General features: G+C 53.1%; 1 protein-coding gene across 15 annotated transcripts in view; it reads right to left on the reverse strand.

Moving 5' to 3' along the window:
- Window positions 1-25,807, reverse strand: part of RADIL (Rap associating with DIL domain) — an 80,372-nt gene that overhangs the window by 19,823 nt on the left and 34,742 nt on the right. For 4 of the 15 annotated variants that reach the window (XM_005549054.3, XM_015447044.3, XM_074034314.1 and 1 more), the window contains 4 exons: window positions 15,357-15,604; window positions 13,592-14,224; window positions 11,172-11,209; window positions 1,313-1,473 (listed from right to left, as the gene is read on the reverse strand). In XM_005549054.3, the coding sequence (XP_005549111.3) occupies window positions 1,313-1,473; window positions 11,172-11,209; window positions 13,592-14,224; window positions 15,357-15,604 (1,080 nt within the window). Of the gene's footprint in view, window positions 1-1,312; window positions 1,474-11,171; window positions 11,210-13,591; window positions 14,225-15,356; window positions 15,605-16,881; window positions 17,279-25,807 lie in introns of those variants that run through there. The other 11 variants (XM_074034319.1, XM_074034315.1, XM_074034323.1 and 8 more) reach the window with 7 other exon arrangements.

Consider the following 25,807-nt stretch of genomic DNA (forward strand, 5'->3'; position numbering starts at 1 on the left):
TGGTAGACTGAGCCCGTGGGAGCGCCCGTCCCTGCACACCGGGCCTGGGCCTCCCTAGCAGCTTGGAGACACAGCTCAGGGCAGCTCGGAATGCGCCACTCACTGACCTGGGTCCTCCAGAGGCAGGGCCACAGCGCCACGGCCACTCAGGACCCTCCGGCCCTGGGCCCTCCTGACAGCCCACCCCACAGATGTGAGGGCAGTAGATGGACAGCAAGGCCGTAGGGGGGCAGAACCAAGGCTGCCCACGAGAGGCTCTGGTCCCCAGTCCCCTGGGCCCGCTTGTCACTGTCCTGCTGCCCCACCTGGCTCCATTCCAGGCCCCACACAGTTCTCAGCAGACACACCAGCCGAAATCCTACCCCAGCTTCCGGGCCCGGTCCCACACCACCTTCCTCACGAAGCCCCCGAGACTGCCCCGTTGGAAACCCTCTCCCTTAGTATTTTCAGAACACTTCCTACTGTATTTCAGAAATCCTGAAATGTTGGCCAGTCGTGGTGACTCACGCCTATAATCCCAGCACTTTGGGAGACTGAGGTGGGCGGATCACTTAAGGTCAGGAGTTCGAGACCAGCCTGGCCAACATGGTGAAACCCCATCTCTACCAAAAATACAAAAACTAGCCGGGAGAGGTGGCATGCTCCTGTAATCCCAGGTACTCAGGAGGCTGAGGCACGAGAATTGCTTGAACCTGGGAGGAGGAGCTTGCAGTGAACCAAGATCCCACCATTGCATTCCAGCCTGGGCGACAGAGCAAGACTCCGTCTCAAAAAAAGAAAAAGAAATCCTGAAATGTGTATTTCCCACATCTTAATCTATGAAACCGGCATGATCTATAATTTCACAACGATGACTGGCAACATCTGTCCTTCTGGAACAATGGTGCATCTCAGAACGGGGGGCGGTCTCATGGCCGACGCTCTCTCTACCGCCCCTTACATTTGGTTCATGGTGGACGGTGGCATCTGTCTCCCTTACTGAGTGACCTGTGTAACCCCCCGGGCCCTCCTGCAAGCAGAAGAGTGGGGTTGTGGTCAAGGGGACGCCACTGCACGGAGCACATGGGATGATGGGGACAGACTGAGCGCCAAGGCGCTGTGGGGGGAGGTGCCAGGCTGGCCCATGCCACCAGCACCAGCCTCACAGGCCATCCCCGAGCAGCTGACACATGGCAGCCCAGGGGCTGAGGAAGCCCCGGCATGAATCCATCCCTGCTATCATGGCCAACTCGATCCTGAGGATGGCGAGGAGGTGCCACACTCCCCTGCCTGGGGCGCCGGCGGGGGGAATGGAGGGCAGCGCCAGCCGTACCTGTGACGTCCAGCTGCTCCTCCATGCTCTGCATGTAGAGTGGGCATTTCTGCTGGATAAAGTACAGAAGCTCGATGGAATTAGACATCCAGAAAAGAATGGGCTGCAAGTCTGGAACCAGATCAGCCATGGCGCAGCCGGCCAGCGAGATGGGCTCCTGGCTACCAAGACAGAAAGACTAAGAGTTATGCGGGGACCTGACACCCAGGAGGCTGCATCTACCACTCTCTCTCTAAGTAAGGACGCGCGTTTTCACGGGACGGTGACAACAACTGCAACCGTCAACCTGACACTGCTGGGTGGGGACATTTAACAATACATGTACCCGCCTGGCATCTGCCCACGACACCTGACAGCCAGAGGCCCCTACAAGCCTAGCAGGGAGACAGCCGGATGCCACAGCCATTGGTAAAAAACCTTGGTAAATAAATGCCTTGCATGTCTTCTCTTTTGGAATGAGATCATAAAGTGGCTATGAATGCTGAGACAGAATGTGTGCCAATATGTGTGTGTGCGCCTGTATGCGTGCATGGGGGTGGGGGCTGGTCCGAAGTTTTTAGAACAACAAATGTCAGTTCCATTATATTATTTAAGTTAACAAGGTAATTATCAAAGGAAATAAACAATAATAGAGCTATTTTGGGAGGTGCACAAGGCAAAATGAAATGCTACTTTATTAAAGCAGGAAGTCAGAAAATCACATGTAAAGTCCATGAATCGCAGGGTAGCAGGCAAAGCATGTGATTTGAAGACTCAGAGGCAATCGTTAGAAACCCAAATTGAGGCCAGGCATGGTGGCTCACGCCTGTAATCCCAGCACTTTGGAAGGCCAAGGTGGGTGGATCACCCGAGGTCAGGAGTTCGAGACCAGCCTGGCCAACATGGTGAAACCCCGTCTCTACTAAAAATATAAACATTAGCTGGGCGTGGTGGTGGGCACCTGTAATCCCAGCTACTCGGAATGCTGAGGCAGGAGAATCGCTTGAATCCAGGAGGCCTCCCAGCAGCTGGGACTATAGGCATGCACTGCCATCCCTGGCTAATTATTAAAAAACTTTTTTTTTTTTTTTTTTTTTTAAACACACGGGGTCTTACTATGTTGCCCAGGCTGCTCTTGAACTCCTAATCTTAAGCAATCCTCTTGCTTTGGATTCCTAAAGTGCTGGGATTATAGGCATGAGCCACCATGCCTGGCCCTGATTCTGTATCCATGGGGTTCGTTGTTACTCTGAGTAACAAAAGCAGAAGTAGCTCAGGCCCCTCCCTGGCCAGCCCGATGCAGGTAGGGGTGGGGTGGCGCCCTTCCCTCCCAGGCCTGCGGCCTCCTGACTCAGTGCTCCCTTTTCAGGGGATGACGGCAACATCAGGGCTGCCTCCTCCCTTGGAGGCAGCCTCCGCCGTCAGGCTGGCTTCCAAGCTCAGAGCTCCCAAACCCTTTCTCCTGCATCTCTGGCACCAGCCGCAGGATGTGTCTGCCTGGTGTGACTTGACACTGCCTTCTAGTGTCCTCAGCCGGCCTCTTGGAACGTCTGAGGGATGGATACGGCGAGGCTGTGCTGAGGTCCCCGGGTAATTCCTCGTTTAAAATGCCAACCACACGTCTTTCTCACAGGTTCCTCATCTGGTCCAGGCACCAGCTTAGCATTAAGCCACTGGACAGGCTGCCTCAGATGCCCTGGGTCCCTAGCAGCTCAGAGGACGCATTCATCCATAAGCCTCCATAATTGCAGCTGGCGGACACAAATAGCCATGTGCCCGAGTGGTGAGCAGGAAGGATCGTTTTGCAAACAGATCAAATCATGCAGATCTGACTTGGGACTGCCTGGGGTGTGGAGGGCGGCCCTGCTGCCTGGCCCGTGGCTGGCCAGGATACTCCTTGTCACCTGTGTCCTTTACTGGGGGGATTCTAAAGGGCGAGCCAGGCGGCTGCCACTCTGCTGGCCACAGGGCATGGTGCAAGCCCAGTGCCTGCCCCCAGGCCCGGGGCAGAGCCAGGCTCAAGGCTGGACAGCTGTCAGAGTGACCACCGCGCACAGCCCCAGGTGTGTGGACCCAGCCTGGGGTCCTTCTAAAGGTGCCAAGCCCACAGGAAATGCCACCAGGACCTTAAGGCAGTCAGTGTGTGAGGGCATCTGGGAAGGGCTGAGGCCGTTTTCCTCCCTATTCTCTCCCCAACTGGGTAGCCAAGCGAGGCTGGGGGAGGAAGCCCAGGCTGCGTCCCAGATTCTCCCCGGTGCCCCAAGTGTTGCCTGCTCTCTCTGACGTCACTTCACTTTTGTCCACAAACAATGTTAACCTCTCTCGCGTGCGCACAGCTGGGGAGGGAAGAAACTGGCCTGAGACTGTTTCTCCTGTTTCTGGCAGCTAAGCAGGTCCGCTACCTGCTCATGGATCTGGCACAGCTAAAAGTCCTGCTCCTTTTTGCCCATTCTGGACACTGGCTTGAAGGACACACGTGTCTGCAGATGGGCAGAGGAGTTTTTATGCAGTTAAAGGATTCACTGGGCTCTTCGGAGACTAATTCCATCTTGTTTTCAACATTTGCTGCCCTTCTCAATTTTACCGGAACCCAGAGGGTAGACAGGCCTCTCCCGGAAAACAAGCGACCAGGCTTTGCAACTGGAGTTTCAGGATCAGACTCGGGCCAGGTCAGCGCTGAACGCTCCCACCTGCCAACCTGGGGCCACGTGAGTGGGGGCCCAGGGAATGATGAAGATCCAGCCCATTCTACCCAGACCTGTGTGGATGGAGGAGCAGGTCTGGTGGAAAAGGAAAACCCATGTTGTCCTAGAAGAGGGCAGAGGGGAAGGGCACTCTGGCAGGGACAGCACAGCCTGGCAGGAGGAACGGGCGCAGCTGGCTGGGGCAGTTCTAGAAGAGGGCAGGGGGAAGGGCACTCAGCAGGAACAGCACAGCCCAACAGGAGGAATGGGCGCAGTTGGCTGGGGCAGGCCGGTCAGGGCGCGGGTATCTCCTGCGGGTGAAGGGAGGCACTGGAGTCCCAATCCTGGGAACCAAGGCGACGGAAACACTCGCAGGGCCCACAAGGAGCACAGAGGCGAGAGCACAGCCGCCGGCCACGGCCTATGCATGCCTGTCGCGTCCATCAGGAGAGGACCAGGGAACGGCGCACCCCAAAAAGTGGGTCAGCCACATCCACCAACCTGGAGAGGTCGTGAGTGAGAAAGCAAGCCACAGACAGCTCAGCCGGTGCCGTCACACCCGGAAAGAAAGGAAGAAAGAAAGAAAAAAGGAAAGAGAGAGAGAGAAAGAAAAAAGCCAGGAACGGTGGCTCACAGCTGTAATCCCAGCACTTTGGGAGGCCAAGGTGGGCAGATCACAAGGTCAGGACTTCAAGACCAGCCTGGCCAACATGGTGAAACCCTGTCTCTATTAAAAATGCAAAAATTAGCTGGGCATAGTGGTGCATTCCTGTAATCCCAGCTACTCAAGAAGCTGAGGCAGAAGAATTGCTTGAACCAGGACCCAGGAGGCGGAGGTTGCAGTGAGCCAAGATCACGCCACTGCACTCCAGCCTGGGCTACAGAGCAAGACTCTGTCTCAGAAAAAAAAAAAAAAGAAAAGAAAGAAAGACAAGAAGGGAAATGAAGTGGTGAATATATTGCAGGAAACTGTTAGAAGTGCTCTTTGGGGGCCAGGTGCGGTGGCTCACATCTGTAATCCCAGCACTTTGGGAGGCTGAAGCAAGAGGATCACTTCAGTCTTGTCTCTACAAAAAATCCAAAAATTAGCCAGGGCATGGCGGTGCACACCTGTGGTCCCAACTACTCAGGAGGCTGAGGCAGGAGGATCGCTTGAGCCCAGGAGGTTGAGGCTGCAGTGAGCTCTGACTGCACCACTGCACTCTAGCCTGGGCAACAGAGTGAGACCCTGTCTCAAAAAACCGTAATTAATTAAATTAAATGAAGTAAAAACAAAGAATGATTTAAGACACAGTAGTGTTAAAAGCAAGCTGAAGCTGGAATAATGTAAGTAATAAAATGAAAGCCTGGAAGTGAGGATGGGGGTCGAAGCATCCTGAGATCTAGTGTTCCACAAAAAGATGAAGATATTAATATTTTCAGAATTACTCTGAAACTAATAAAGAAGGAAAAGGGGAATTTTAAAAAATCCAGTTACGCCGAGGTAGGCAGATCACCTGAGGTCAGGAGTTTGAGACCAGCTGGCCAACATAGTGAAACCCCATTTTTACTGAAAATACAAGAATTAGCCAGGTGTGGTGGCACATGCCTGTAATCCCAACTACTCAGGAGGCTGAGGCATGAGAATCGCTTGAACCCAGAGGGTAGAGGTTGCAGTGAGCTGAGATCGAGCCACTATACTCCAACCTGTGCAACAGAGCGAGACTCTGTCTCAAAAAAAAAAAAAAAATCCAATCAGATAGGAAAGTATAAAAATTAAAGGCAAAAGGCACAGAAAACAGTGTGAAACCGATGTTAAAAATGTGGCCAAAGACATCAGGAATGGCAATAAACCTAAATAGATTCAACTTGCCCATTAACAAAGTCAGGTGAATAAACAATCGCTTTCAAAACATAAAACAAAAGGACACAGAAAGGGTGAAGGTAAACTTTCCCTGGTTCCACGTACAGGCTGGAAAAAACTGATCAGGCGAATGGGAAACCAGTGAAAAGGGATGTGGTACTCATCCCAGGGAAAGAAAGATTCTAGGGCAATAAGAATCATCAGGACAGGCCGGGAGTGTGGCTCACGCCTGTCATCCCAGCACTTTGGGAGACCAAGGTGGGCAGATTGCTTGAGGTCAAGAGTTCAAGACAAGCCTGGTCAACATGGCAAAACCCTGTCTTTACTGAAAATACAAAAATTAGCCAGGCTTGGTGGCAGGCACCTGTAATCCCAGCTACTCAGGAGGCTGAGGCAGGAGAATTGCTTGAACCTGGGAGGCGGAGGCTGCAGTGACATGCGATTGCACCACTGCACTCCAGCCTGGGCGACAGAACAAGACTGTCTCAAAAAAAAGAAAAAAAAAAAAACAAAAAAAAACAGCGCCAGGAGCAGTGGCTTACACCTGTAGTCCTGTAATCCCAGCACTTTGGGAGGCCGAGGTGGGCGGACCACAAGGTCAGGAGATCAAGATCATCCTGGCTAACACAGTGAAACCCCATCTCTACTAAAAATACAAAAACTTAGCCAGGTGTGGTGGCGGATGCCTGTAGTCCCAGCTACTCAGGAGGCTAAGGCAGGAGAATGGCGTGAACCCAGGAGGTGGAGGTTGCAGTGAGCTGAGATCCCGCCACTGCACTCCAGCCTGGGGGACAGGGCAAGACTCCATCTCAGAAAAGAACAAAAATAAATAAAAAATGAAATAAACCAATCATCATTAAAGAAAGGGATTCAGCCAACACGGGTCTCCCTCCCCGAGGACTCTGGCCCAGATGTTCTTCCAGCAAAGCTTCAGGGCCAGCCCTCACCTCATACGAACCAATCTGGAGAACTAAGAAATGGAGAAAGCTCCCCAATTCATGTTCTGTGAACCTGGTTACTAAAATCGGACAAGGACAATGCAAAAAATAAAAGAATGTAGACCGATGTTACCAATTAATTCAGATGGGAAAATCCTAATTAAAAGATCAACAGTCGGCCAGGCGCGGTGGCTCACGCCTGTAATCCCAGCACTTTGGGAGGCTGAGGCGGGCGGATCACAAGGTCAGGAGATCGAGACCATCCTGGCTAACACGGTGAAACCCCGTCTCTACTAAAAATACAAAAAATTAGCCGGGTGTGGTGGCGGGCGCCTGTAGTCCCAGCTACTCGGGAGGCTGAGGCAGGAGAATGACGTGGGCCCGGGAGGCGGAGCTTGCAGTGAGCTGAGATCACGCCACTGCACTCCAGCCTGGGCAGCAGAGCGAGACTCCATTTCAAAAAACAAAACAAAACAAAACAAAACAAAAAAGATCAACAGTCAACATCATTAATCGTCAGGGAGATGCCAATCAAAACCACAATGAGATGCCACCTCACTCCTGTTAGAATGGCCATTATCAAAACGATGACAGATGACAGGTGTTCAAAAGGACTGCACGCTGTTGGTAGGAATATAAATTAGTACAGCCTTTACAGAAAACAGTATGGAGGCTCCTTGAAATATTAAAAATATAGACTGGGCACGGTGGCTTACGCCTGTAATCCCAACACTTTGGGAGGTTGAGGTGGGAGGCTGCTTGAGCTCAGGAGTTCCAGACCAGCCTGGGTGAACATAGTGAAATTCCATCTCTACAAAAAACACAAAAATTAGCCGGGTGTGGTGGCGTGCACCTGTAGTCCCAGCTGCTTGAAGGCTGAGGAGCAGGAATCGCTTCAGCCCAGGAGGTGGAGGCGGAGGTTGTGGCGAGCTGAGGTCGCGCCAGTGCACTCCAGCCTGGGTGACAGAATGAGACCCTGTCTCAAAAAAAAAGAAAACCTAGGAATGTAGGACTCCACATTAACAGACTAAAGGGGGGAAATATGATGATCACAGATGCAGAAAATGATTTAGTCAAATTCAGTAGTCATCCACAATTTGAAACACAGAACATAAAGATTTGAGGCAAACAGGGCAAACAAAATGTTAGTAATATTAAATCCCAAATCATCATCATCATCATCATCACGTCAGTTTCAGGTGTGGGTTCACGGATGAGTGACGGAGTCTGTACTGTTCTGGGTTTCGTAAGTGATTCATTATTTTACAAAGGAAAAAGGAAAAGGCCCCCAGGCGTGCATGAGGGATGGAAACAGGGCTGTTTCTATGCCCTAACGATGACGGTTCCGGAACGCACAGCATGAGCGCACAGCTGCAGCAGAGAGGGCCCGGCCTTCCTGTCAACGAGGAAGCTGGGTCCACCCAGAGCTGCACTTCAGACTGCAGGCCGCCCAGCAAACAGGCGCTGGGGTGGAAGGTTCCAGTCTTCCCCACACCTCAGCACTTAGGAGGATGAGGGCTGGGTACACTGCCATCCCCTCCACACCCTGCCTCAACCTCAGAACTCCAGCTGTCCTGGAGCAGAGCCCCAGAGGGAGGCCACCATGCCTGTCACTGGGCCAGTCCCAACTCCCATGCAAACTTCTCCTCAGCACTGAAAGCCCACAAGATGCCAGGCACCACTGTAGGGGCCCGGGCTTGGACCACCTCCTCGCCATGGGTCAGGCTGTCAATCACCCTTCGATGCTGTCCAGGGCCTGGCTTCTGTGGAACCCCCTCCTGTCAGGCTGGGAGGCAGAGCCTGGGTCCCTCACACAGTCCCAGATCTCACAGGCCAGGACCCACCCCAATGCATGGCATCGGGACCTGGCTGGAGGGAGCAGGTGTTTGCCAGTGAAAGTGGAAGGCATTCAGAGCTCAGCTCTCCCTGGGCCGGGCAGTGGGGATGCTGGGGACTCCAGGTCAGTGGTCCCCAAGCTGTCCCATGCCTGTCCCTCCTACCTTTGAAAGAAGGATGGACCTAGGGTAGACATCAGCAGGCACATATGGCAATAATGGGCTTTATGGATGGACCATTTTTGGTAGGTGAGGCACTCACAGGCTTTGACTGTGTCCCCACCCAAATCTCATCTTAAACCGTAGCTCCCACAATTCCCAAGTGTTGTGGGAGGGGGCCCAGTGGGAGGTAACGGAATCATGGGGGCGGGTCTTTCCCATGCTCTTCTCCTGATAGTGAATGAGTCCTCACGAGATCTGATGGTTTTAGAAAGGGCAGTTCCCCTGCATATGCTCTCTCATCTGCCGCCATCTAAGACGTGCCCTTGTTCCTCCTTTGCCTTCTGCCACGATTGTGAGGCCTCCCCAGCCATGTGAGTCCATTGTGAGAACTGTGAGTCCATTAAACCTGTTTCCTTTACAATTACCCAGTCTCGGATATGTCTTTATTAGCAGTGTGAGAACAGACTAATAAAGGCACGGATGGGAATCACACAAGCCTCTGTGTACCACAGCTTGACTTAAGGGGGTGCTGCCAGCCACTCAGCCTGAGCCCCCCAGACGCATTCCCTCCCTCACTGCCTAGCATGGCCACCACCTTCCACTCTGCCTTCATCAGTGTCATCTCTCGTGTGTCTTAAACAGGATGGTTTGGCTGTGAATATCACACGTGTGTGTGTATGTGTGTGTGTATATGCATTTAACCATACCACAGACACTGTGCTGGGTGCTTTTTCCAAGCATTGTCTTGGATTCAGCTGCACTGAGAGAGCAGTGGCTGAAGGTCATTCCCTGCTACCGCTGAGCCCTCTGCCTGGAGGAGTCATGTGGCGGCTTCAGCTCCCGTGCAGACACACTGCCCTCCACAAGCAGGTGTCTCTCCAGGGCCCACTCGAGAGTGGGAATGTGGGCCATAGGGGCTGTGCGTCTGTATCAGATCCAACCAAATGGTTTCCCAAGCCCGCCAGCAGTGTCTAGGGTAGAGATAGTGCTTTCTGTGCAAACAGCCGTTGGAGAGTGGCGGTGCACTGCCCTACCTCTAACCCAGGAGCTGCGCCTTTCCCTGAAGGAGCAGGTTACTTCTAACCCAGAATCAGGGGAGAGCAAGGGAGGAGAAGGCTAACAAGGTGAAACACCGTCTCCACTAAAAATACAAAAAAAAAAAAAAAATTAGCTGGCCGTGATGGCAGGCACCTGTAGTCCCAGCTACTTGGGAGGCTGAGGCAGGAGAATGGCATGAACCCAGGAGGCGGAGCTTGCAGTGAGCCGAGATCACGACACTGCACTCCAGTCTGGTCGACAGAGCAAGACTCTGCTTAAAAAAAAAAATTAGCTGGGCGTGGTGGTGCATGTCTGTAATCCCAGCTACTCCGGAGGCTGAGGCAGGAGAATCGCTTGAACCCGAGAGGCAGAGGTTGCAGTGAGCCGAGATCGCACTATTACACTCCAGCCCGGGCAACAAGAGCGAAACTCCATCTCAAAAAAAAAAAAAAAAAAGCATGAGCTCTTGTCCTTTGCAGGCACATGGATGGAGCTAGAGGCTATTATGCTTAGCAAACTAACGCAGGAACAGAAAACTAAATACCCTCTCACTTACAAGTGGGAGTTAAATGATGAGAACACGTGGACACAGAGAGGGGAGCAACAGACACTGGGGACTTTCAGAGGGTGGAGGCTGGAAGGAGGGAGAGGATCAGGAAATACAACAAATGGGTACAAGGCTTAATACCTGGGTGATGAAATAATCTGTACAACAAGCCTGCATGACACAAGTTTACCTACATAACAAGCTGCACTTGTACCCCTGAACTTAAAATAAAAGTGAAAAATACATACTTAATAAAATTGTGAAGATTCTCCAAAAAAAAAAAAAAGCCAGGCATGGTGGCTCACGCCTGTAATCCCAGTACTTTGGGAGGCCACGGCAGGTGGATCACTTGAGTTCAGGAGTTCGAGACCAGCCTGGTCAACATGGTGAAACCCTGTCTCTACTGAAAATACAAAAAAAAAAAAATGCCGGGCATGGAGGTGCGCACCTGTAGTCCCAGCTACTCGGGAGGCTGAGGCAAGAGAATCCCTTGAACCTGGGAGGTGGAGGTTGCAGTGAGCCGAGATTGCACCATTGCACTCCAGCCTGGGGATGGAGCAAGACTCCATCTCAAACAAAACAAAACAAAACAAAACAAAAAAAAGAAGATCTCACCCATCCAGTCTTAAGGGTGCCCTGAAGCAATTTCCCAACTCAGAGCTTCCCAGGGTGATGACTAAAGAAGCAAAAAAGGTCGCTGCTTGGATGGAAGGACAAAGCCCGGAGCTGACCCCAAGGCGTGGGGAGACCCCTCAGGACTTGGCTCCCCCGGGAAGTGTGAGCCCCCGGGACCTGCTGCTCAGAGACGGGCACAATAACCAGGTCATACTCACAGTTGCGCCTGTTTCTCTGCTAGTTCTTTGGTTTTCTCCTACAATTACAAAGCGGGAGAAAAAGCAAGTGAGAAAAACAGGCTAACACAGGGACACGTTCAGATACACATTATACCATTGACATGAAAACAAGCCATGCTGCCCCAGGCATCCTGTGTGACACTATTTATTCAAGCTGTGCTGGAAAGGACATTTTCCATGTGACTTAAACATCTTCCCATTCCATTACCGACTGTGACCTACAAGTTTCCTACAATAGAGTATCTCACAACTCTCTAGCTTACATAACAACCAGCTATTTAAAAAATAGTAGAGGCTAGGCAAGGTGGCTCACGCCTGTAATCCCAGCACTTTGGGAGGCCAAGGTGGGCAGATCACTTGAGGTCAGGAGTTCGAGACTGGCCTGGACAACATGGTGAAACCCCATCTCTATTAAAAATACAAAAATAAACCGGGTATGGTGGTGTATGCTTATAATCCCAGCTATTCGGGAGGCTGAGTCAGGAGAATCGCTTGAACCTGGGAGGCGAAGGTTGCAGTGAGACGAGATCACGCCACCGCACTACAGCCTGAGTGACAGAGCGAGACTCCATCTCAGAAAAAAACAAAAAAATTATTCTTGGCTTAGTAGCAAGTTATTATCCAGCTAAATGTAACCGTGATGGCTGACTGCGCATAGACTCTAAGCATCTGCCTATATGTTTGGTGAGGAATGAGGACAGGGCAGTGGCGACAGAGTCACACATTTCAGTAAACAAACGCGCAAATAACATTCGCGTTGGGTAGTGGGTGCGGGGGCAAGAGGTGAACTCAGGCTCGGTCTGATGTCTATAAGCTCAATTCCTGGGCCAGGTGATTCACATCTGGGAGCCTCTGTTTCAGAGCCTGTAGCCTAGGGGCAGGGTGAGCCCTGGTGTGCTGCGGGGAGTGGGCCAGCCACACAGCCAGCTCCAGGTGGCTAGGACGCAGGCTGGGACCCGGGTCCCTCCGCAAGTGGCTTACAACCCCCTGGCTTCAGTTTCCCTGGTACCTCAGTGACGTGGGATGCGGTATCTACATCGTGAGGGTGGTTGTGAGAAAGAAATTAAACAGCGTTTGGTTTGTAAGTAAGTGCCTGGCGCAGACGAGACTCGGGAAATGACAATGATCGTGCGAAAACCTATGACTTCTGGCCAGCAAGTAACTCTCGGTCACAGCGGCCACGATGTGGACGCATACTACACAGACATCACCTGGCCCTGTGTCTGTGACTGCACGGAAGGGACAGGGGCATGCTGCAGTGGCACTCCCATCAAATCCCATGCCGGGAACCCGAGGGAACGAGGCGCAGACACCCGGATTACAACACCCACAGTGCATAGAGACGGCTCCTACTGACCTCTGGACAGGGCAGCCTGTGCTGGCTTTTACTTTTTAAAAGTCTCAGACATTTAAAATGTGGATTCCTATATGAGAAACTAATGAGGTTTCTACAGGCAAGCGGTTCCCCCTTCCCATGTCTGCCGGGGATACGCAGGGCCCAGACTAGCGAGGGTCGGAGGGTCTCTGAACCAACTTGAACAACTATGAGCTGTCCTTTGGGTCCCTGGGAGCCACGTCACTGTGGGGTGGGGCCCAGTGGGGGGGCCATGACTGTGTGATGCCTATTCCAGCACTCATGGGTCCAGGGCAGTCCTGCCCACTGGCAGCCACACTGGATTCCCAGGAACATTGGCAATGCCCGTAGCCATGGATGTGTGTATGTGTGTGTGTGGCGGGGTGTGACCAGCATCAAGGGGTGGAGGCCAGGGATGCTGCTGAATCCTCTGCAATGCACAGGCCAGACCCACAGCAAGGAGCTCTCCTGCCACAATGTCCACAGGGCCGGGGATGAGAGACGCTGGCCTGGAGGAAAGTTTGTCAACGCACAAAAGTCGACGGGCCCTGCACCTCCAAACTCGGATCAGGGGTGGCTCCAGTGGATATCTGCTCAACCGGCCCCTGGCAGCAAGCACAGGGCACTAGCACAGACAGGGGCTTCTGGGGCTCTTGGGTAGGGGCCTGTGAGAGCTATCAATGTCACCTCGGCCTCGTGGTGCCCAGGCTCAGGGGCACCTCACTCCTGGCACGTGACAGTGCTGGGCCCAGCTGGACCCCAGGGAGGGTACAAGCCCAGAGCTCAGGAGGTGACTTTGGACCCCATGTAAGCCCCACCCTGAGAGGCAAAGTGCTGCAACTGACGCCTTGGGCTCTGGGGCTGCTTCTGGTGGCCTGTGGGGCTGGGAGGCAGCGACAGGCAGGGAAGGGCCACCCTGGGCTCAGCGGCACAGCACCGTAGGGGTCAGATAGAGGCGCTCCCACCCCCCAGCCAGGGCCAGCTCCGGGCCCCCTCCTCCCCCAGACCAGCACACGACCCAGACCACCCACCCCAGCACACTGACCCAGATAGTCTCGCGGATCAGCCTGGCTATCTTGAGCAGGAGCTGCCCAAACATGCCCGGCTCGAAGTGGGTGGCCGAGTGCTGGATGCAGAGGCACAGCAAGAAGGCGGGGGTCAGCTTGTGGTCGTCGCCGCCTGGCTCGATCAACGTCATGATCCTCTGCAGCAGCGTGTCCTCCAGGTGGGGCTCAAACTCCAGGAGCGGCTGCTGGCGCCGGGGCAGGGCTGCCTGAGTAGGGCAGGTGGCATCCCGGGCCCCAAGCGCGGCTCCGCACAGCCGGCAGCTCTGCGGCACGGCCCGGAGGCGCGCCAAGGCCCGGGCCGGCAGGGGCTGGGCCTGCGCGGGGTCCTTGAACAGCAGCAGGTAGTAGAGCCCCAGGGAGAGCAGGTCCCCGTGGTGCAGCACCACGGTCCTGCGCCCCACCTCGGAGAAGTTGACGGAGATGGGCGCCCCGGGGATGGGTTCCAGGACCAGCCTCCCCCCGGGCTGGCCGCTGTCCGGTAGCGGGTGCCGGCGAATGGTGCAGTGCAGAGGCAGGATGTCGGGGGCCGAGAGGCTGATGCTGGGCTTGCTGGAGGGGGTTCGCTGGCCCACCGTGTGCCGGTCCCGGTTGAGCACATACACCAGGCTGTCCTGAAAGAGACTCCGCTCAGGGCAGGCGCAATATGCAAGCAGCACACGGGAAAAGTGGCTGGTCTTTAGTCACTGGTTGCTGAAGCCGCGTGGCTGGGATGCTGTCCCTGCAGGCTCTCCATGTCCCTGGCCATCCCCAAACCAGAGCCCCGGCAGCTCTCAGGAACCCGCCTCTCCATGTCCGGGCCCATCCCAGTGGAGGTTGGTTTCCCAGAGGAGCTCAGGGGGCACACGAGACACCCGGGAGCGACCCAACTTTGAGACAGGGCGAGGCCAGGTCAGGGCCGGCGGGGAAACAGGCACTGGTTCTACAGACTGGACCAAGGACTTCATAACTTCTCCCAGGTCATCCCCAAAACTGTGTGGGAGCACCGCCGCCTGTGTGGGAGCACCGCCCCGAGAGAAGATGCCACCTGAGACCTGCGCACAGGAGCCCTATGGCTGTAAAGTGCTCATGGAAATGAGCAGCAAAAGAGCTGGTTGCACAGGAGGGCAGGGGGCGGGGCGAACAGGGGTGGGGCGAGCAGGGGCGGGGCGAGCAGGGGGCAGGGAGAACAGGTGTCTGGCAGGGCAAGTGTCCCGCAAGGTGAGGCGAGGCGGCCCTGTGCCTGACATCTGCTTGGGGCGACAGCCTGCCTGCTCAGATGGAAGTGGTGAGAAACTGCTCTGGGCAGGTGGAGGTGGGGTAGGGCCGTTTCTCGGTGCCCCCTCAGAGAATGTGGCCACCAATTGGTGACTCAGCACCTCCCTCGCCTGGAGCAGGAAGCAGACTGGCCCTGGCCGCCTGCTCTGGCCACCTGCCCATGCCCTTCCCCAGAGCCAGGTGGGAGACCCAGCCTGGGAAGGCCTGAGGAGTTCTCCCTGAAAGCGCCTGGTGCTGAGGACACCCACTCTGGGGCTGGGGAAGTGAGGAGCCTCCACTGCCGCCCGCTGTGGCCTGGACAGGGAAAATGTGGATGACTCTACATCTGCCCTTGCCACCCCACTCCACAGCCTCGGCACAGACAGAGGGGCTGCAGCCACAGAGCTTGTGGCCGACTGGGCTAAAGGCGGGAGGAGGCCTTGACTTCTGAGTCCCGCCTGCTGTCCCTGCAGTGGCACCGAGCAGTGAGTGTCAGGAGGGGAGGCTCACGTGCTGCTGGCTGTAGCCCTGCAGAAGGAGCAAGTGCGGGGAATGGTACAGCGAGTACCGCATGGTGTCCGGGCCGGGCTCCTCAGAGCCCTGGGTGGCAGCAGGCAGGGCGTTCACTGGGCTCAGGCTGGTCTCACTGACTGTGCGGCGCAACCGGGGCGGAGGAGAGCTCCGGGCATCCCCCAGGGCCAGGGCTGGGGTTCCCTTTGCACGACTCCGCTGCAGCCTCCGGGCCTGGGCGTTTATCCCTGGAAGAGAAGCAACGCAGGGTGAACAGTTAGAAGTCTAATAGCACCAGGGCTGGGCGCGGTGACTCACCCCTGTAATCCCAGCACTTTGGGAGGCCGAGGTGGGGGGATCACCTGAGGTCAGGAGTTCGAGACCAGCCTAGCCAACATAGTGAAAACCCCATTTCTACTAAAAATACAAAAATTAGTTGGGCGTGGTGGTGTGCATCTGTAATCCCAGCTACTCAGGAGGCTGAGGCACCAGAATGACTTAAACTCAGGAGGTGGAGGTTGCAGTGAGCTGTGATTGCACCATTGCACTCCAGCCTGGGTGACAAGAGCAAAACTCCATCCCCCGCAAAAAAAAAAAAAAAAAAGTCTAATCTAATAGCGCCCACGTCCCAGATCCTCCTGAGCTCAAATCCCACTAAGCCACATGTCCTAATGCCTGTCACTGTTCTGTCAAAACAGGTCTGGTGGAGACTCAAGGACTCTGCCCTCTAGCCACGCCCCTTGAAAAACCAGACAATGCCTTGGCATCACCATGGCACCCGCAGGACAATCTCAGAGCCAGCAGCCTGCCTGTCAAATCCTCAGGCTGAGGGGACCACGCCTGCCTTTGGCAGCCCTGGGTCACACGAGGCCTGCCCAACCAGCCAGCACCACGGCCCATAGGGCCTCAAACCACAAACGTTTTCCCACGGCAGCCTGGGCCTCTGCAAGGTCACCACGCCACCTCCAGAGCCCTGCCCCATCCATCTGGGCACCGGGCGAAACTCCCCTGGGGGGGTGCTCTCATGAGATGAGACAGGCTGGTCATCATCCTGCCCCCACTTTACAAGGAGGAGGTGTCACTGAGCCACGTCACCCCAGCCCATGGGGCTGCCGATAGCCTCCTCCTGCAACAGCATGGCTGCCTCCTTCCCAAGGCTGCCTCTGACACCCCCAAGCCAAAGCAGCCACACACACAAACACACATGTGCATACACATGCCTACAAATACACATGCACCCACACAAAAACGCATACACACATGCACACACACTCATACACACACATAAACACACATGGGCACACACATACATGCCAACACACACATGCACACACATGCACACACATGCACCCACACAAAACACACATGCACACACAAACACACGTGCACACACATACACTCATGCCAACACACATGCACCCACACACATTAACACATACATGTGCACACAAACATGCACACACAGTTCAGAGATAACACACACCCTTAGAAGAAGACGTAAAATCTCATAAATACAGACACATACTCTAAATGCATGCTCTGGGAAAGCCAGTCGGCTGCAATAGACGAAAACCGCTCACCAGTCCCCAGCTGACCTGGCGCTGTCTTTTCTGAGCCCTCTGCTGAGTTCCCTGTATGCAGCCTTTCAGGTTAAGATCCGTCCCCATCTGTGGCGGCCTTTCCTCCAGCCATTCCCAATAAAACCAAACAAAAGCCGGATGGAGGGAGGCGGCAGCTGGCCGAGGACGACCCTTACCAGCGCCAGCGGCCCCACCGTCCTTCCCAAGGCAGCCGGCAGCCTGTGCATCTGCAGCCCGCTGGGGGCTGGGGCGTGAGGGAGGCCGCCCAGCCGCAGTGCGAGGCTGCTGGGCTTGGCTGCTCATTGCCTGTGCTCCTGCCGGCTGCAGAACCTGGCCCAGCCTGGCGGGCAGCAGGTGCCCAGCAGGTGGGGCCTGGTTCCCCTACCTCGTCCCACCTGCCACTCCCACAAGCCTTATGAGCCCCACAGCTCAGCCTCATTGCACAACTGTGGGGTCAGATCCGAAAGAAGAACAAAAACAACTCCAGATGATGCTCTGGCCCCCAAGTTTTTCCCAACTCTGGGGCCGGGTTGCAGGAGGTGACCTCAGAGTGACCTTCTAGAAGTCCCAGGGCCATGGGGCAGGAAGGGTTGCTTCTCCTCCTAGAGTCCCAGGGGCTCCCAGGGGGCCTGGCCACAAATGTGGCACAGGATGTCCCAGGCCCGTGTCCCCTGGGGCTGCAGCCCCAGGCAAGTGGCTCGCAGCTGAGTGTACCCTGCTCCTCCAGGCAAGGCCCCACAGCCTCCTCAGGCCCAGGGCTGGGATGTCTGCAGGTCAGAACCAATGCTGACACGCAGGGGCCACTCCCAGGGTCTCCTTCCTGGTGCTGGGTGGGCCTGCATGAGTGCAGAAGGGCCAGGCTGCTAGTCTTCAACGAGGGGCTGGAGGTGAGGCCTCTCCTCTGGGTGGCGGCATTGTCCCTGCACCCAAGGCCACAAGCATGACAGAGCCTCCCTCTGAGTGCAGGTGTAGGGGAGGTGAAGCAGCAGCAGCAGCCAATGCCAACAATGGCACGGCTGCGGGCATGGCCAGTGTGGACAGCAACTGACCACGCCACTCTGCTCCTCAGTCCCCTGCTGTGGGACAGACAGCAGGACCCGTGCACTCGTGCACACATGCATGCACACGTGCACACGTGCATTCAGCACTGCTTGAGTTAGCAAATTCCAGAACCCACCCAATCGCCCCTCACAGGGAGCTGCCATGCATGGGAAGAGAGCTCTGCAGAGAGAAGACCGTAGCCAGCTGTGTACATGACCACAGGGTGAAAGAGCAAAGCTTCAGGTGACACGTGGCATGACATAACACATGGTATGACGCGTTGGCTCAGGTTTTTTTAAAGCACCTAAAACACCGCTGTACATCGCTTATGGTTTCTATATATTTGCATGCAAAGCTATTTTTTACTCCAAAGTCATTCAGGAGTAGGTTGTTTAATTTCCATGTAATTGTATGGTTTTGAGCAATCCTCTTAGTGCTGATTTCTATTTTTGTTGGGCTGGGGTCAGAGAGTGTGGTTGGTATAATTTTAGTATTTTTTAATTCGCTGAGAATTCAAACAAATGTGTTTTACAGCCAAACGTGTGATCAATGTAGAGCTATTTTACAGAACAGCAAGGCACACAGTGAATTTACCACATGGTGGCTGTCCTCAGCAGGCAGCGGAGTAAGCCTAGGGGTGGTGGAAGAAATGACTTCAGTTTCACAGGATGTAGTATAGCGTCCAGTATGTAACAGAATATATGTTATATATAATTTATAATAAATATATTATCATAACTTTATATCATGGTTGACTTATTTCATTTTTAAAAACTCTAAACAAATATGATAGAAATCTTTACCTGTCCAATCTGGGAGGTGGGAACCCAGGTGTCAGGTAAATGTAACCGATGATACTTTATTTTTAAAAACTCTTTTGTTGGTTTGTTTTGAGACAGAGTCTCACTCTGTTGCCCAGGCTGGAGTAGCAGTAGCAAAATCTCGGCTCACTGGAACCTCTGCCTCCTGGGTTCGAGTGATTTTCCTGCCTCAGCCTCCCAAGTAACTGGGATTACAGGTGTGTGCCACCATGCTGGACTAATTTTTGTATCTTTAGATTAGAGACGGGGTTTCACCATCTTGGGCAGGCTGGTCTCGAACTCCTGACCTCAAGTGATCCGCCCACCTAGGCCTCCCAAAGTGCTGGAATTACAGGTGTGAGCCACCGTGCCCAGCATAAACACTTCTGTTAAAGTAAAAATCACAGAAGTTTGAAAGGCCTCTTGCTCACGTGTGGCTTTGTGACTTGGCCCTGTCCCAAGATGAGGCTGCAGGAGATGGGATCCCAGCACTCGTGTTCCCAGGGGGTCTGCTGTCAGGCTTGTTGGGGGCTGATGTGGACTCCCAAGTTCCCACACAGAGAGCTGCAATCGAGCCCTGTTTGTGCCTGACCTGATACAGCTTCGTCACCTGAGTCACCTGAGTGTGTCAGCGCTGTGCAGTCCCAGGGTGGATCTGCCTGAACTGGGACAGAAATCGCCCCCACTTGGCCTTTGGGTGGAGGGAGACAGATGCATGTCGAGAGCATCTCTCCCAATGCTGACCCCAGCCACCTTCAGAAGCATCGCATGGCGCCATCGCTAGACACACAGCGTGGAGGTTTCAAGGCCCTCAGACCTGGCAGCAAATTGCTCAGGAAGGGGAGGTCAGGGCTTTGCAATTTTAGGGACTGCCTGGTTTGGGGGTCTTATACAGGTATGTTCTTTGCCAAGAACAGGGTCACCCCAGGGGCCCCTATGCAACCGATGGGAGATTCCACCAACATGAAATAAGTTCAGTGAGAAATATGTCATCAAGAAACCACTATTTCTGGCCGGGCATGGTGGCTCACGCCTGTAATCCCAGCACTTTGGAAGGCCGAGGCGGGCGGATCACAAGGTCAAGAGATCGAGACCATCCTGGCTAACACAGTGAAACTTCGTCTCTACTAAAAATACAAAAATTAGCTGGGCGTGATGGCGGGCGCCTATAGTCCCAGCTACTCCTGAGGCTGAGGCAGGAGAATCGCTTGAACCCGGGAGGCGGAGGTTGCAGTGAGCCGAGATCACGACATTGTACTCCAGCCTGGCAACAGAGGGAGACTCCGTCTCAAAACAAAACAAAACGACAACAAAAGGAAACCACTATTTCAAAACAAATGAATTATAATAAAGCAAAATGGCAGGATGGCCGCAGCCTTTCATAACAGTAATTTTAGATGGGAAGTTATTCATCTTAAATAAAGCGCCAGTCCCTGCTGTGGGTGAAGGGGACACCTCCAGGCTGCAAGCCAGAATATACCCATGTCTTTCGTTGCCTACCCCATATGAGGGACAAGATGGGCTGCCTAGTTTTAGCCGAGGTCAGCTGTGGCCCCAACACCCTCGTCTTCTTCAAGGATCTCTGGGAATGTTCCTGCCCTGGCGTGACTGAGTTCACTGGGAACAGAGGTGCTGCGTAGGTTTGAGGGATGTCCAGGAATCTGTATTGGTAAATGCCATCTGGAAGGTTCTAGAACACAGCAGCCAGGAAGAGGAGCCACTGCCAGAGCACTCCCCCTCCCCCAAAGCCCTGTCCACAGAGGTTCCTTACAGGGAGCAAGGTGACACCCACAAGCACTGGGAGAGCTTGCTGGGGAGCCTCCAGTTTGATTTAGTGTCAATTTCAATCCTTCTCAGGATAAGTGTCTGTCAGTTCCTGCAGAGGAAGCCGGCGGGGGCGGGTCTCCCCTGCTGCCCCTTGTTGATCTGCTCTGGTGGAGAGGCAGAAAAACAACCTGGCCCAGGAATAAGGCAGGGTCTGGGTAACTAGGACCTTGGTGTGTAGCCCTATTTCACCCACAGCATCCCTCAGGGACCTGCCTGGCTCCAAACATCTGCTAATACATGGGGTCCCAGCCTCAGAAGCAAAGCGTACACTTTCTGACATTTTAAGAAGATAACACAAGGCCAGGCCCAGTGGCTCACGCCTGTAATACCAGCACTTTGGGAGGCCAATGCAGGAGGATGGCTTGAGTTCAAGCCCAGGTTGAGCAATATCGCAAAGACCCTGTCTCTACAAAAAAATACAAAAATTAGCTGGGCGTGGTGGTGTGTGCCTGCAGTCCCAGCTACTTGGGAGGCTGAGGTGGTAGAATCACCAGAGCCCAGAGCCCAGGAGGTCGAGGCTGCAGTGAGCTATGATCACGCCACTGCATTCCAGCCTGGGCAACAGAGCAAGAACCTGTCTCGAAGAAAAAAAAAAAACAAAAAAAAACAAAAGATGTGACAAGGCCAGAGGTTGGAATAGCAATGCAGGCCTCCTAAGAGACCATGGTTCGCAGACAGGCCTGCCTGGCCATGAAATGTTTGCCTTTGACATGGGATGGAAGGAGTAGAAAGTGCAGGGCGCCAGGGCAATGGGGAAGATAGGGATGGGACGTTCGTTGTTGACATCCTTCTTCTACTCTCACAGCACAGGCCGTAACGAAAGGAGCGCTGAGCTCTGTGTCCCTGAAGCCCTGTTAGTGGACTTCCTCCCCAGCCTGGGCCAAGCCGAGCTGCTGAGCACAGCCTCATCTCCCAGGTGAGGCAGTCACTGCTGGAGGAAGAGGCGAGGGGACGGCATGCAGCCACGACACACAACTCTGTCTAGGCCACCCCCTCCCCTCCTCGAGAAGGCAGTGCCTAGTGACCGGCTGCTGGCAGAGAGGGTGGGGCTCTGCGTGCCGGGGGTGCACAGGGGACCTGGACAAGCAGCTGGTGACCGTCACCAGCTCCCACAGACTCTGACCAGCCCTGGAAAGAAAAACACAGGCTTTTCCTGAATGTCGCTCAGTTCCTCTATAAACTCAGCCAGCAGCTTTCACCTCCTGATCCTGTTTTCTCTTCCCCCCCCGGCTCTTGATGGTTTGGAATAATGATATATACAACTTGGAACCGTTTCTGTCACCCATCCTCACTTTCAGGCCTCAGAGATGAGGTGACTAGGACTGGAGACAGAGGGGATAATGAAACGTTCCTGGGCTGCGGAACTTGACCGCTACTGGGGAACGGGAGACCATTTTACTTATTTGCTATGTTGCCCAGCCTGGAGTGCAGTGTGGATTCACAGGCGTGGTCACCATAACGCCCTGCAGCCTCGAACATCTGGCCTCAGGGCCTCAGAATAGCTGGGACTATAGGCGCACACCCCCATCCCTGGCAAGAGATAGTTTTTTGTTTTTTTTTTTTGAGGAGTCTCGCTCTGTTGCCCAGGCTGGAGTGCAGTGGTGCCATCTCGGCTCACTGAAACCTCTGCCTCCCGGATTCAAGTGATTATTGTGCCTCAGCCTCCCGAGTATCTAGGATTATAGGCGCCTGCCACACCACCCTGCCCCCGCCAGCTAATTTTTTGTATTTTTAGTACAGACGGAGTTTCGCCATGTTGGCCAGGATGGTCTCGATCTCTTGACCTCGTGATCCGCCTGCCTTGGCCGGCCAAAGTGCTGGGATTACAGGCGTGAGCCACTGCCCTCGGCCAAGAGAGGATTTTAAAGTGGCCCCTAGTAACAGCCGGGGACGCGCTGCCAAATAAACTCTGCAGTTACTGCTGCAAAACACAGAGGTCAGATGGGCCTGAAATGAGTCTTCTTTTAGCTGAAGCACCCTTTTCTAAGCTAGCAAACGACACAGAGCCGTAAGACCATCAAGCAGTCCTTGAAGGAAAATCATTTCAAATGTACAAAAAAGAACTGCTTAGGCATAATTTGGTAAGCACCTCCCTATGCCATGGCCAGCTTGATTCTGGGCATTTTGCATCTAATTCCATTTTATTCTCATTACAGAAACCCTACAAAGGCTGGGTGCTGTGGCTCATGCCTGTAATCCCAGCCCTTTGGGAGGCCGAGGCAGGTGGATCACCTGAGGTCAGGAGTTCAAGACCAGCCTGGACAACGTGGGGAAAACCGTCTCTACTAAAAATACAAAAATTAGCCAGGCATGATGGTGGGTGCCTGTAATCCCAGTTACTCGGGAGGCTGAGACAGGGGAATTGCCTGAACCCATAAGGCGGAGGTTGCAGTGAGCCAAGATCACGCCACTACACTCCAGCCTGGGTGACAGAGCGAGACTCCAAAAAAAAAAAAAAAAAAAAAAAAATGCCCTACAAAGCAACTGTGGCTAGACAGGAACATATTAGCCTCACTTTTGGGAACCAATTCTCCCATTAGGGAAACAATTCTAGGGAGACTGTATATGTAACTTCCTCTTGCCATCAGGAACAAGACAATGATGCCTGCTGTAACCACTTCTCTTCAACTTTGTACTAGGTCCTAGTCAGTACAACAGGCGGGGAAAAATAGAGGAAAGATACAGGATTGAAAAGAAAGAAGTTGCCAGGCTCAGTGGCTCACGCCTGTAATCCTAGCACTTTGGGAGGCCGAGGCAGAAAGATCACGAAGTCAAGAGATCCAGACTATCCTGACGAGCATGGTGAAACCCCATCTGTACTAAAAATACAAAAAGTTAGCTGGGCATGGTGGCAGGCACCTGTAGTCCTAGCTACTTGGGAGGCTGAGGCAGAAGGATTGCTTGAATCTGAGAGGCAGAGGTTGCAGTGAGCTGAGATCACACCACTGCACTCCAGCCTGGCAACAGAGTGAGACTCTGTCTAAAAAAAAAAAAAAAGAAAAGAAAGAAGGAAGCAAATTCAATTATCATTATTTTGCAGACAATGTGATTGTGTATGCAGGAAATGCAAAAGAATCTATGGAAAAAATTATTACAATTAACAAGTGAAGTTAGCAAGGTGACTAGACATGGTGAATTAGCAAAATTCAGACTGTTTTGTGGTGTTTTTGAGACAGGGTTTTGCTCTGTCACCCAGGCTGGAGTGCAGTGGCACAATCACAGCTCACTGCAGCCTCTACCTACTGGGTTCAAGCAATCCTTCTGCCTCAGTCTCCCAAGTAGCTGGGACTACATGTGGACACCACCACACTCAGCTAATTTTGTATTTTTTGTAGAGACAGGGTCTCGCTATTTTGCCCAGGCTGGTCCCAAACTCCTGTGCTCAGGCATTCCTCCCACCTCAGTCTCCCAAAGTGCTGGGATTACAGGTATGAGCCACTGCACCTGGCCAGTAATATTTTTAAAGATCAGAAGCAAATCATGTCAACCACATGTGGCCCCTGAGTGCTAGGATCGAGGAAAGGGAGCGAATTAAGAAGCAAGGGGTGTTAGAATTTGACCTACATAGGAAAAAAATAAAAAATAAAAAGGAAGAAAGAAGCGAGAGGTGTCCTGTATATGAAAATTATATTTGCAGAATACTTTAGAAACCTAACCTAAAGAAAGCTAATGTAGGCTGCGCATGGTGGTTCATGCCTGTAATCCCAGTACTTTGGGAGGCTGAGGCGGGAGGATCACTTGAAGCCAGGAGTTTGGGAGCAGACTAGGTAACACAGCCAGACACCGAATCCACAAAAATAAAAAGATGAGCCAGATGTGGTGGGACACACCTTGTCCCAGCTACTCAGGAGGTGGAGGCAGGAGTAACTATTGAACCCACGAGATGGAGGCTGCATGAGCTATGATCGTGCCACTGCACTCCAGCCTGGGTGACAGAGCAAGACCTCATAAATAAAGTCAGAAAATGAAGGCATATTCTGAGAAAACTCCAGAACCCCATCTCTAATCGATCACTAAATGAAGTAAATGAATGCATACACTAAGAAAACACCAGAATGAAAAGCACCAAAACGTTGAAAATGATTCTCTCCAGGAGGTGAGCCAACAGGTGATTTCTACTCCTTTCTTTATACTTTCACTTATTTTCCAAATTGTCGGCAAATTAAGAGGTTCCATTTTTTTTAGAGGGAGAAGAAATTATTATTATTTTTTTTACATACTCTAGGGAATGATTTCCATGATGAAACTTGGACCGCCTCAGACTAATTAGAGTCTTACTCAGGGAACAACAATCGCGCTCTCTGAGAAGCAACTGAAAACCTAATTAAGATAATGGGTAACTGAGGAGATAAAATGCTTAAGCCATTTGTTAGGCAGACACAGATGGAGACGGAGCTCTCCAGGGCTGTGCCGAGGAGAGAGCGGCGTGGCGGAACCAAGAACTTTCTGCAGCCGAAACCAGGGGCCGTAGCTAGTTACCCTGGGAAGCCTGCGAGCCCTTTTCTTCGAGCGGGTCACAGTTACCAGCGAAGCACAGTCCTGCTCACCGCATCCAGCATGGCGCTGGGCAGGCCACCAACACCGACCGCCCTGTGGAGGGCGCTGTTTCATCTCAGCCACCACTGCATATTTGTCTCTTTTGTCCCAGAGGTACAATCTTCTTTTTTTTTGAGATGGAGTCTCGCTCTGTCGCCCAGGATGGAGTGCTGTGGCGCGATCTCAGCTCACTGCAAGCTCCGCCTCCCGGGTTCACGCCAGTCTCCTGCCTCAGCTTACCGAGTAGCTGGGACTACAGGCGCCCGCCACCACGCCCGGCTAATTTTTTTTTGTATTTTTAGTAGAGACGGGATTTCACCGTGTTAGCCAGGAATGGTCTCGATCTCCTGAGCTAAGATCGCGGTACTGCACTCCAGCCTGGGTGACAGAGTGAGACCCAGTCTGAAAAAAAAAAAAAAAAATGCTGATTGGACTGTGATGATGATCACACAACTTTGTAAATTTACTAAAAATTCATTCGATTGTATACTAAAAACAGGTAAATTTTATGGTATAAAAATACCTCTTATAATAAAACTGAAAAAAAAAAAACTCAGCAAATACATTTCTTTACGTTATAATCCAACAGAGACAAGGAAGACGGCTCCAAGAAGCTGAAATTGATAAGATATTGAATATATCTAAACATCTTAAAAGAGGGAAGACA

The sequence above is a fragment of the Macaca fascicularis genome, chromosome 3 (genome assembly GCF_037993035.2).
Source record: "Macaca fascicularis isolate 582-1 chromosome 3, T2T-MFA8v1.1".
Taxonomy (NCBI): Eukaryota; Metazoa; Chordata; class Mammalia; order Primates; family Cercopithecidae; genus Macaca; species Macaca fascicularis.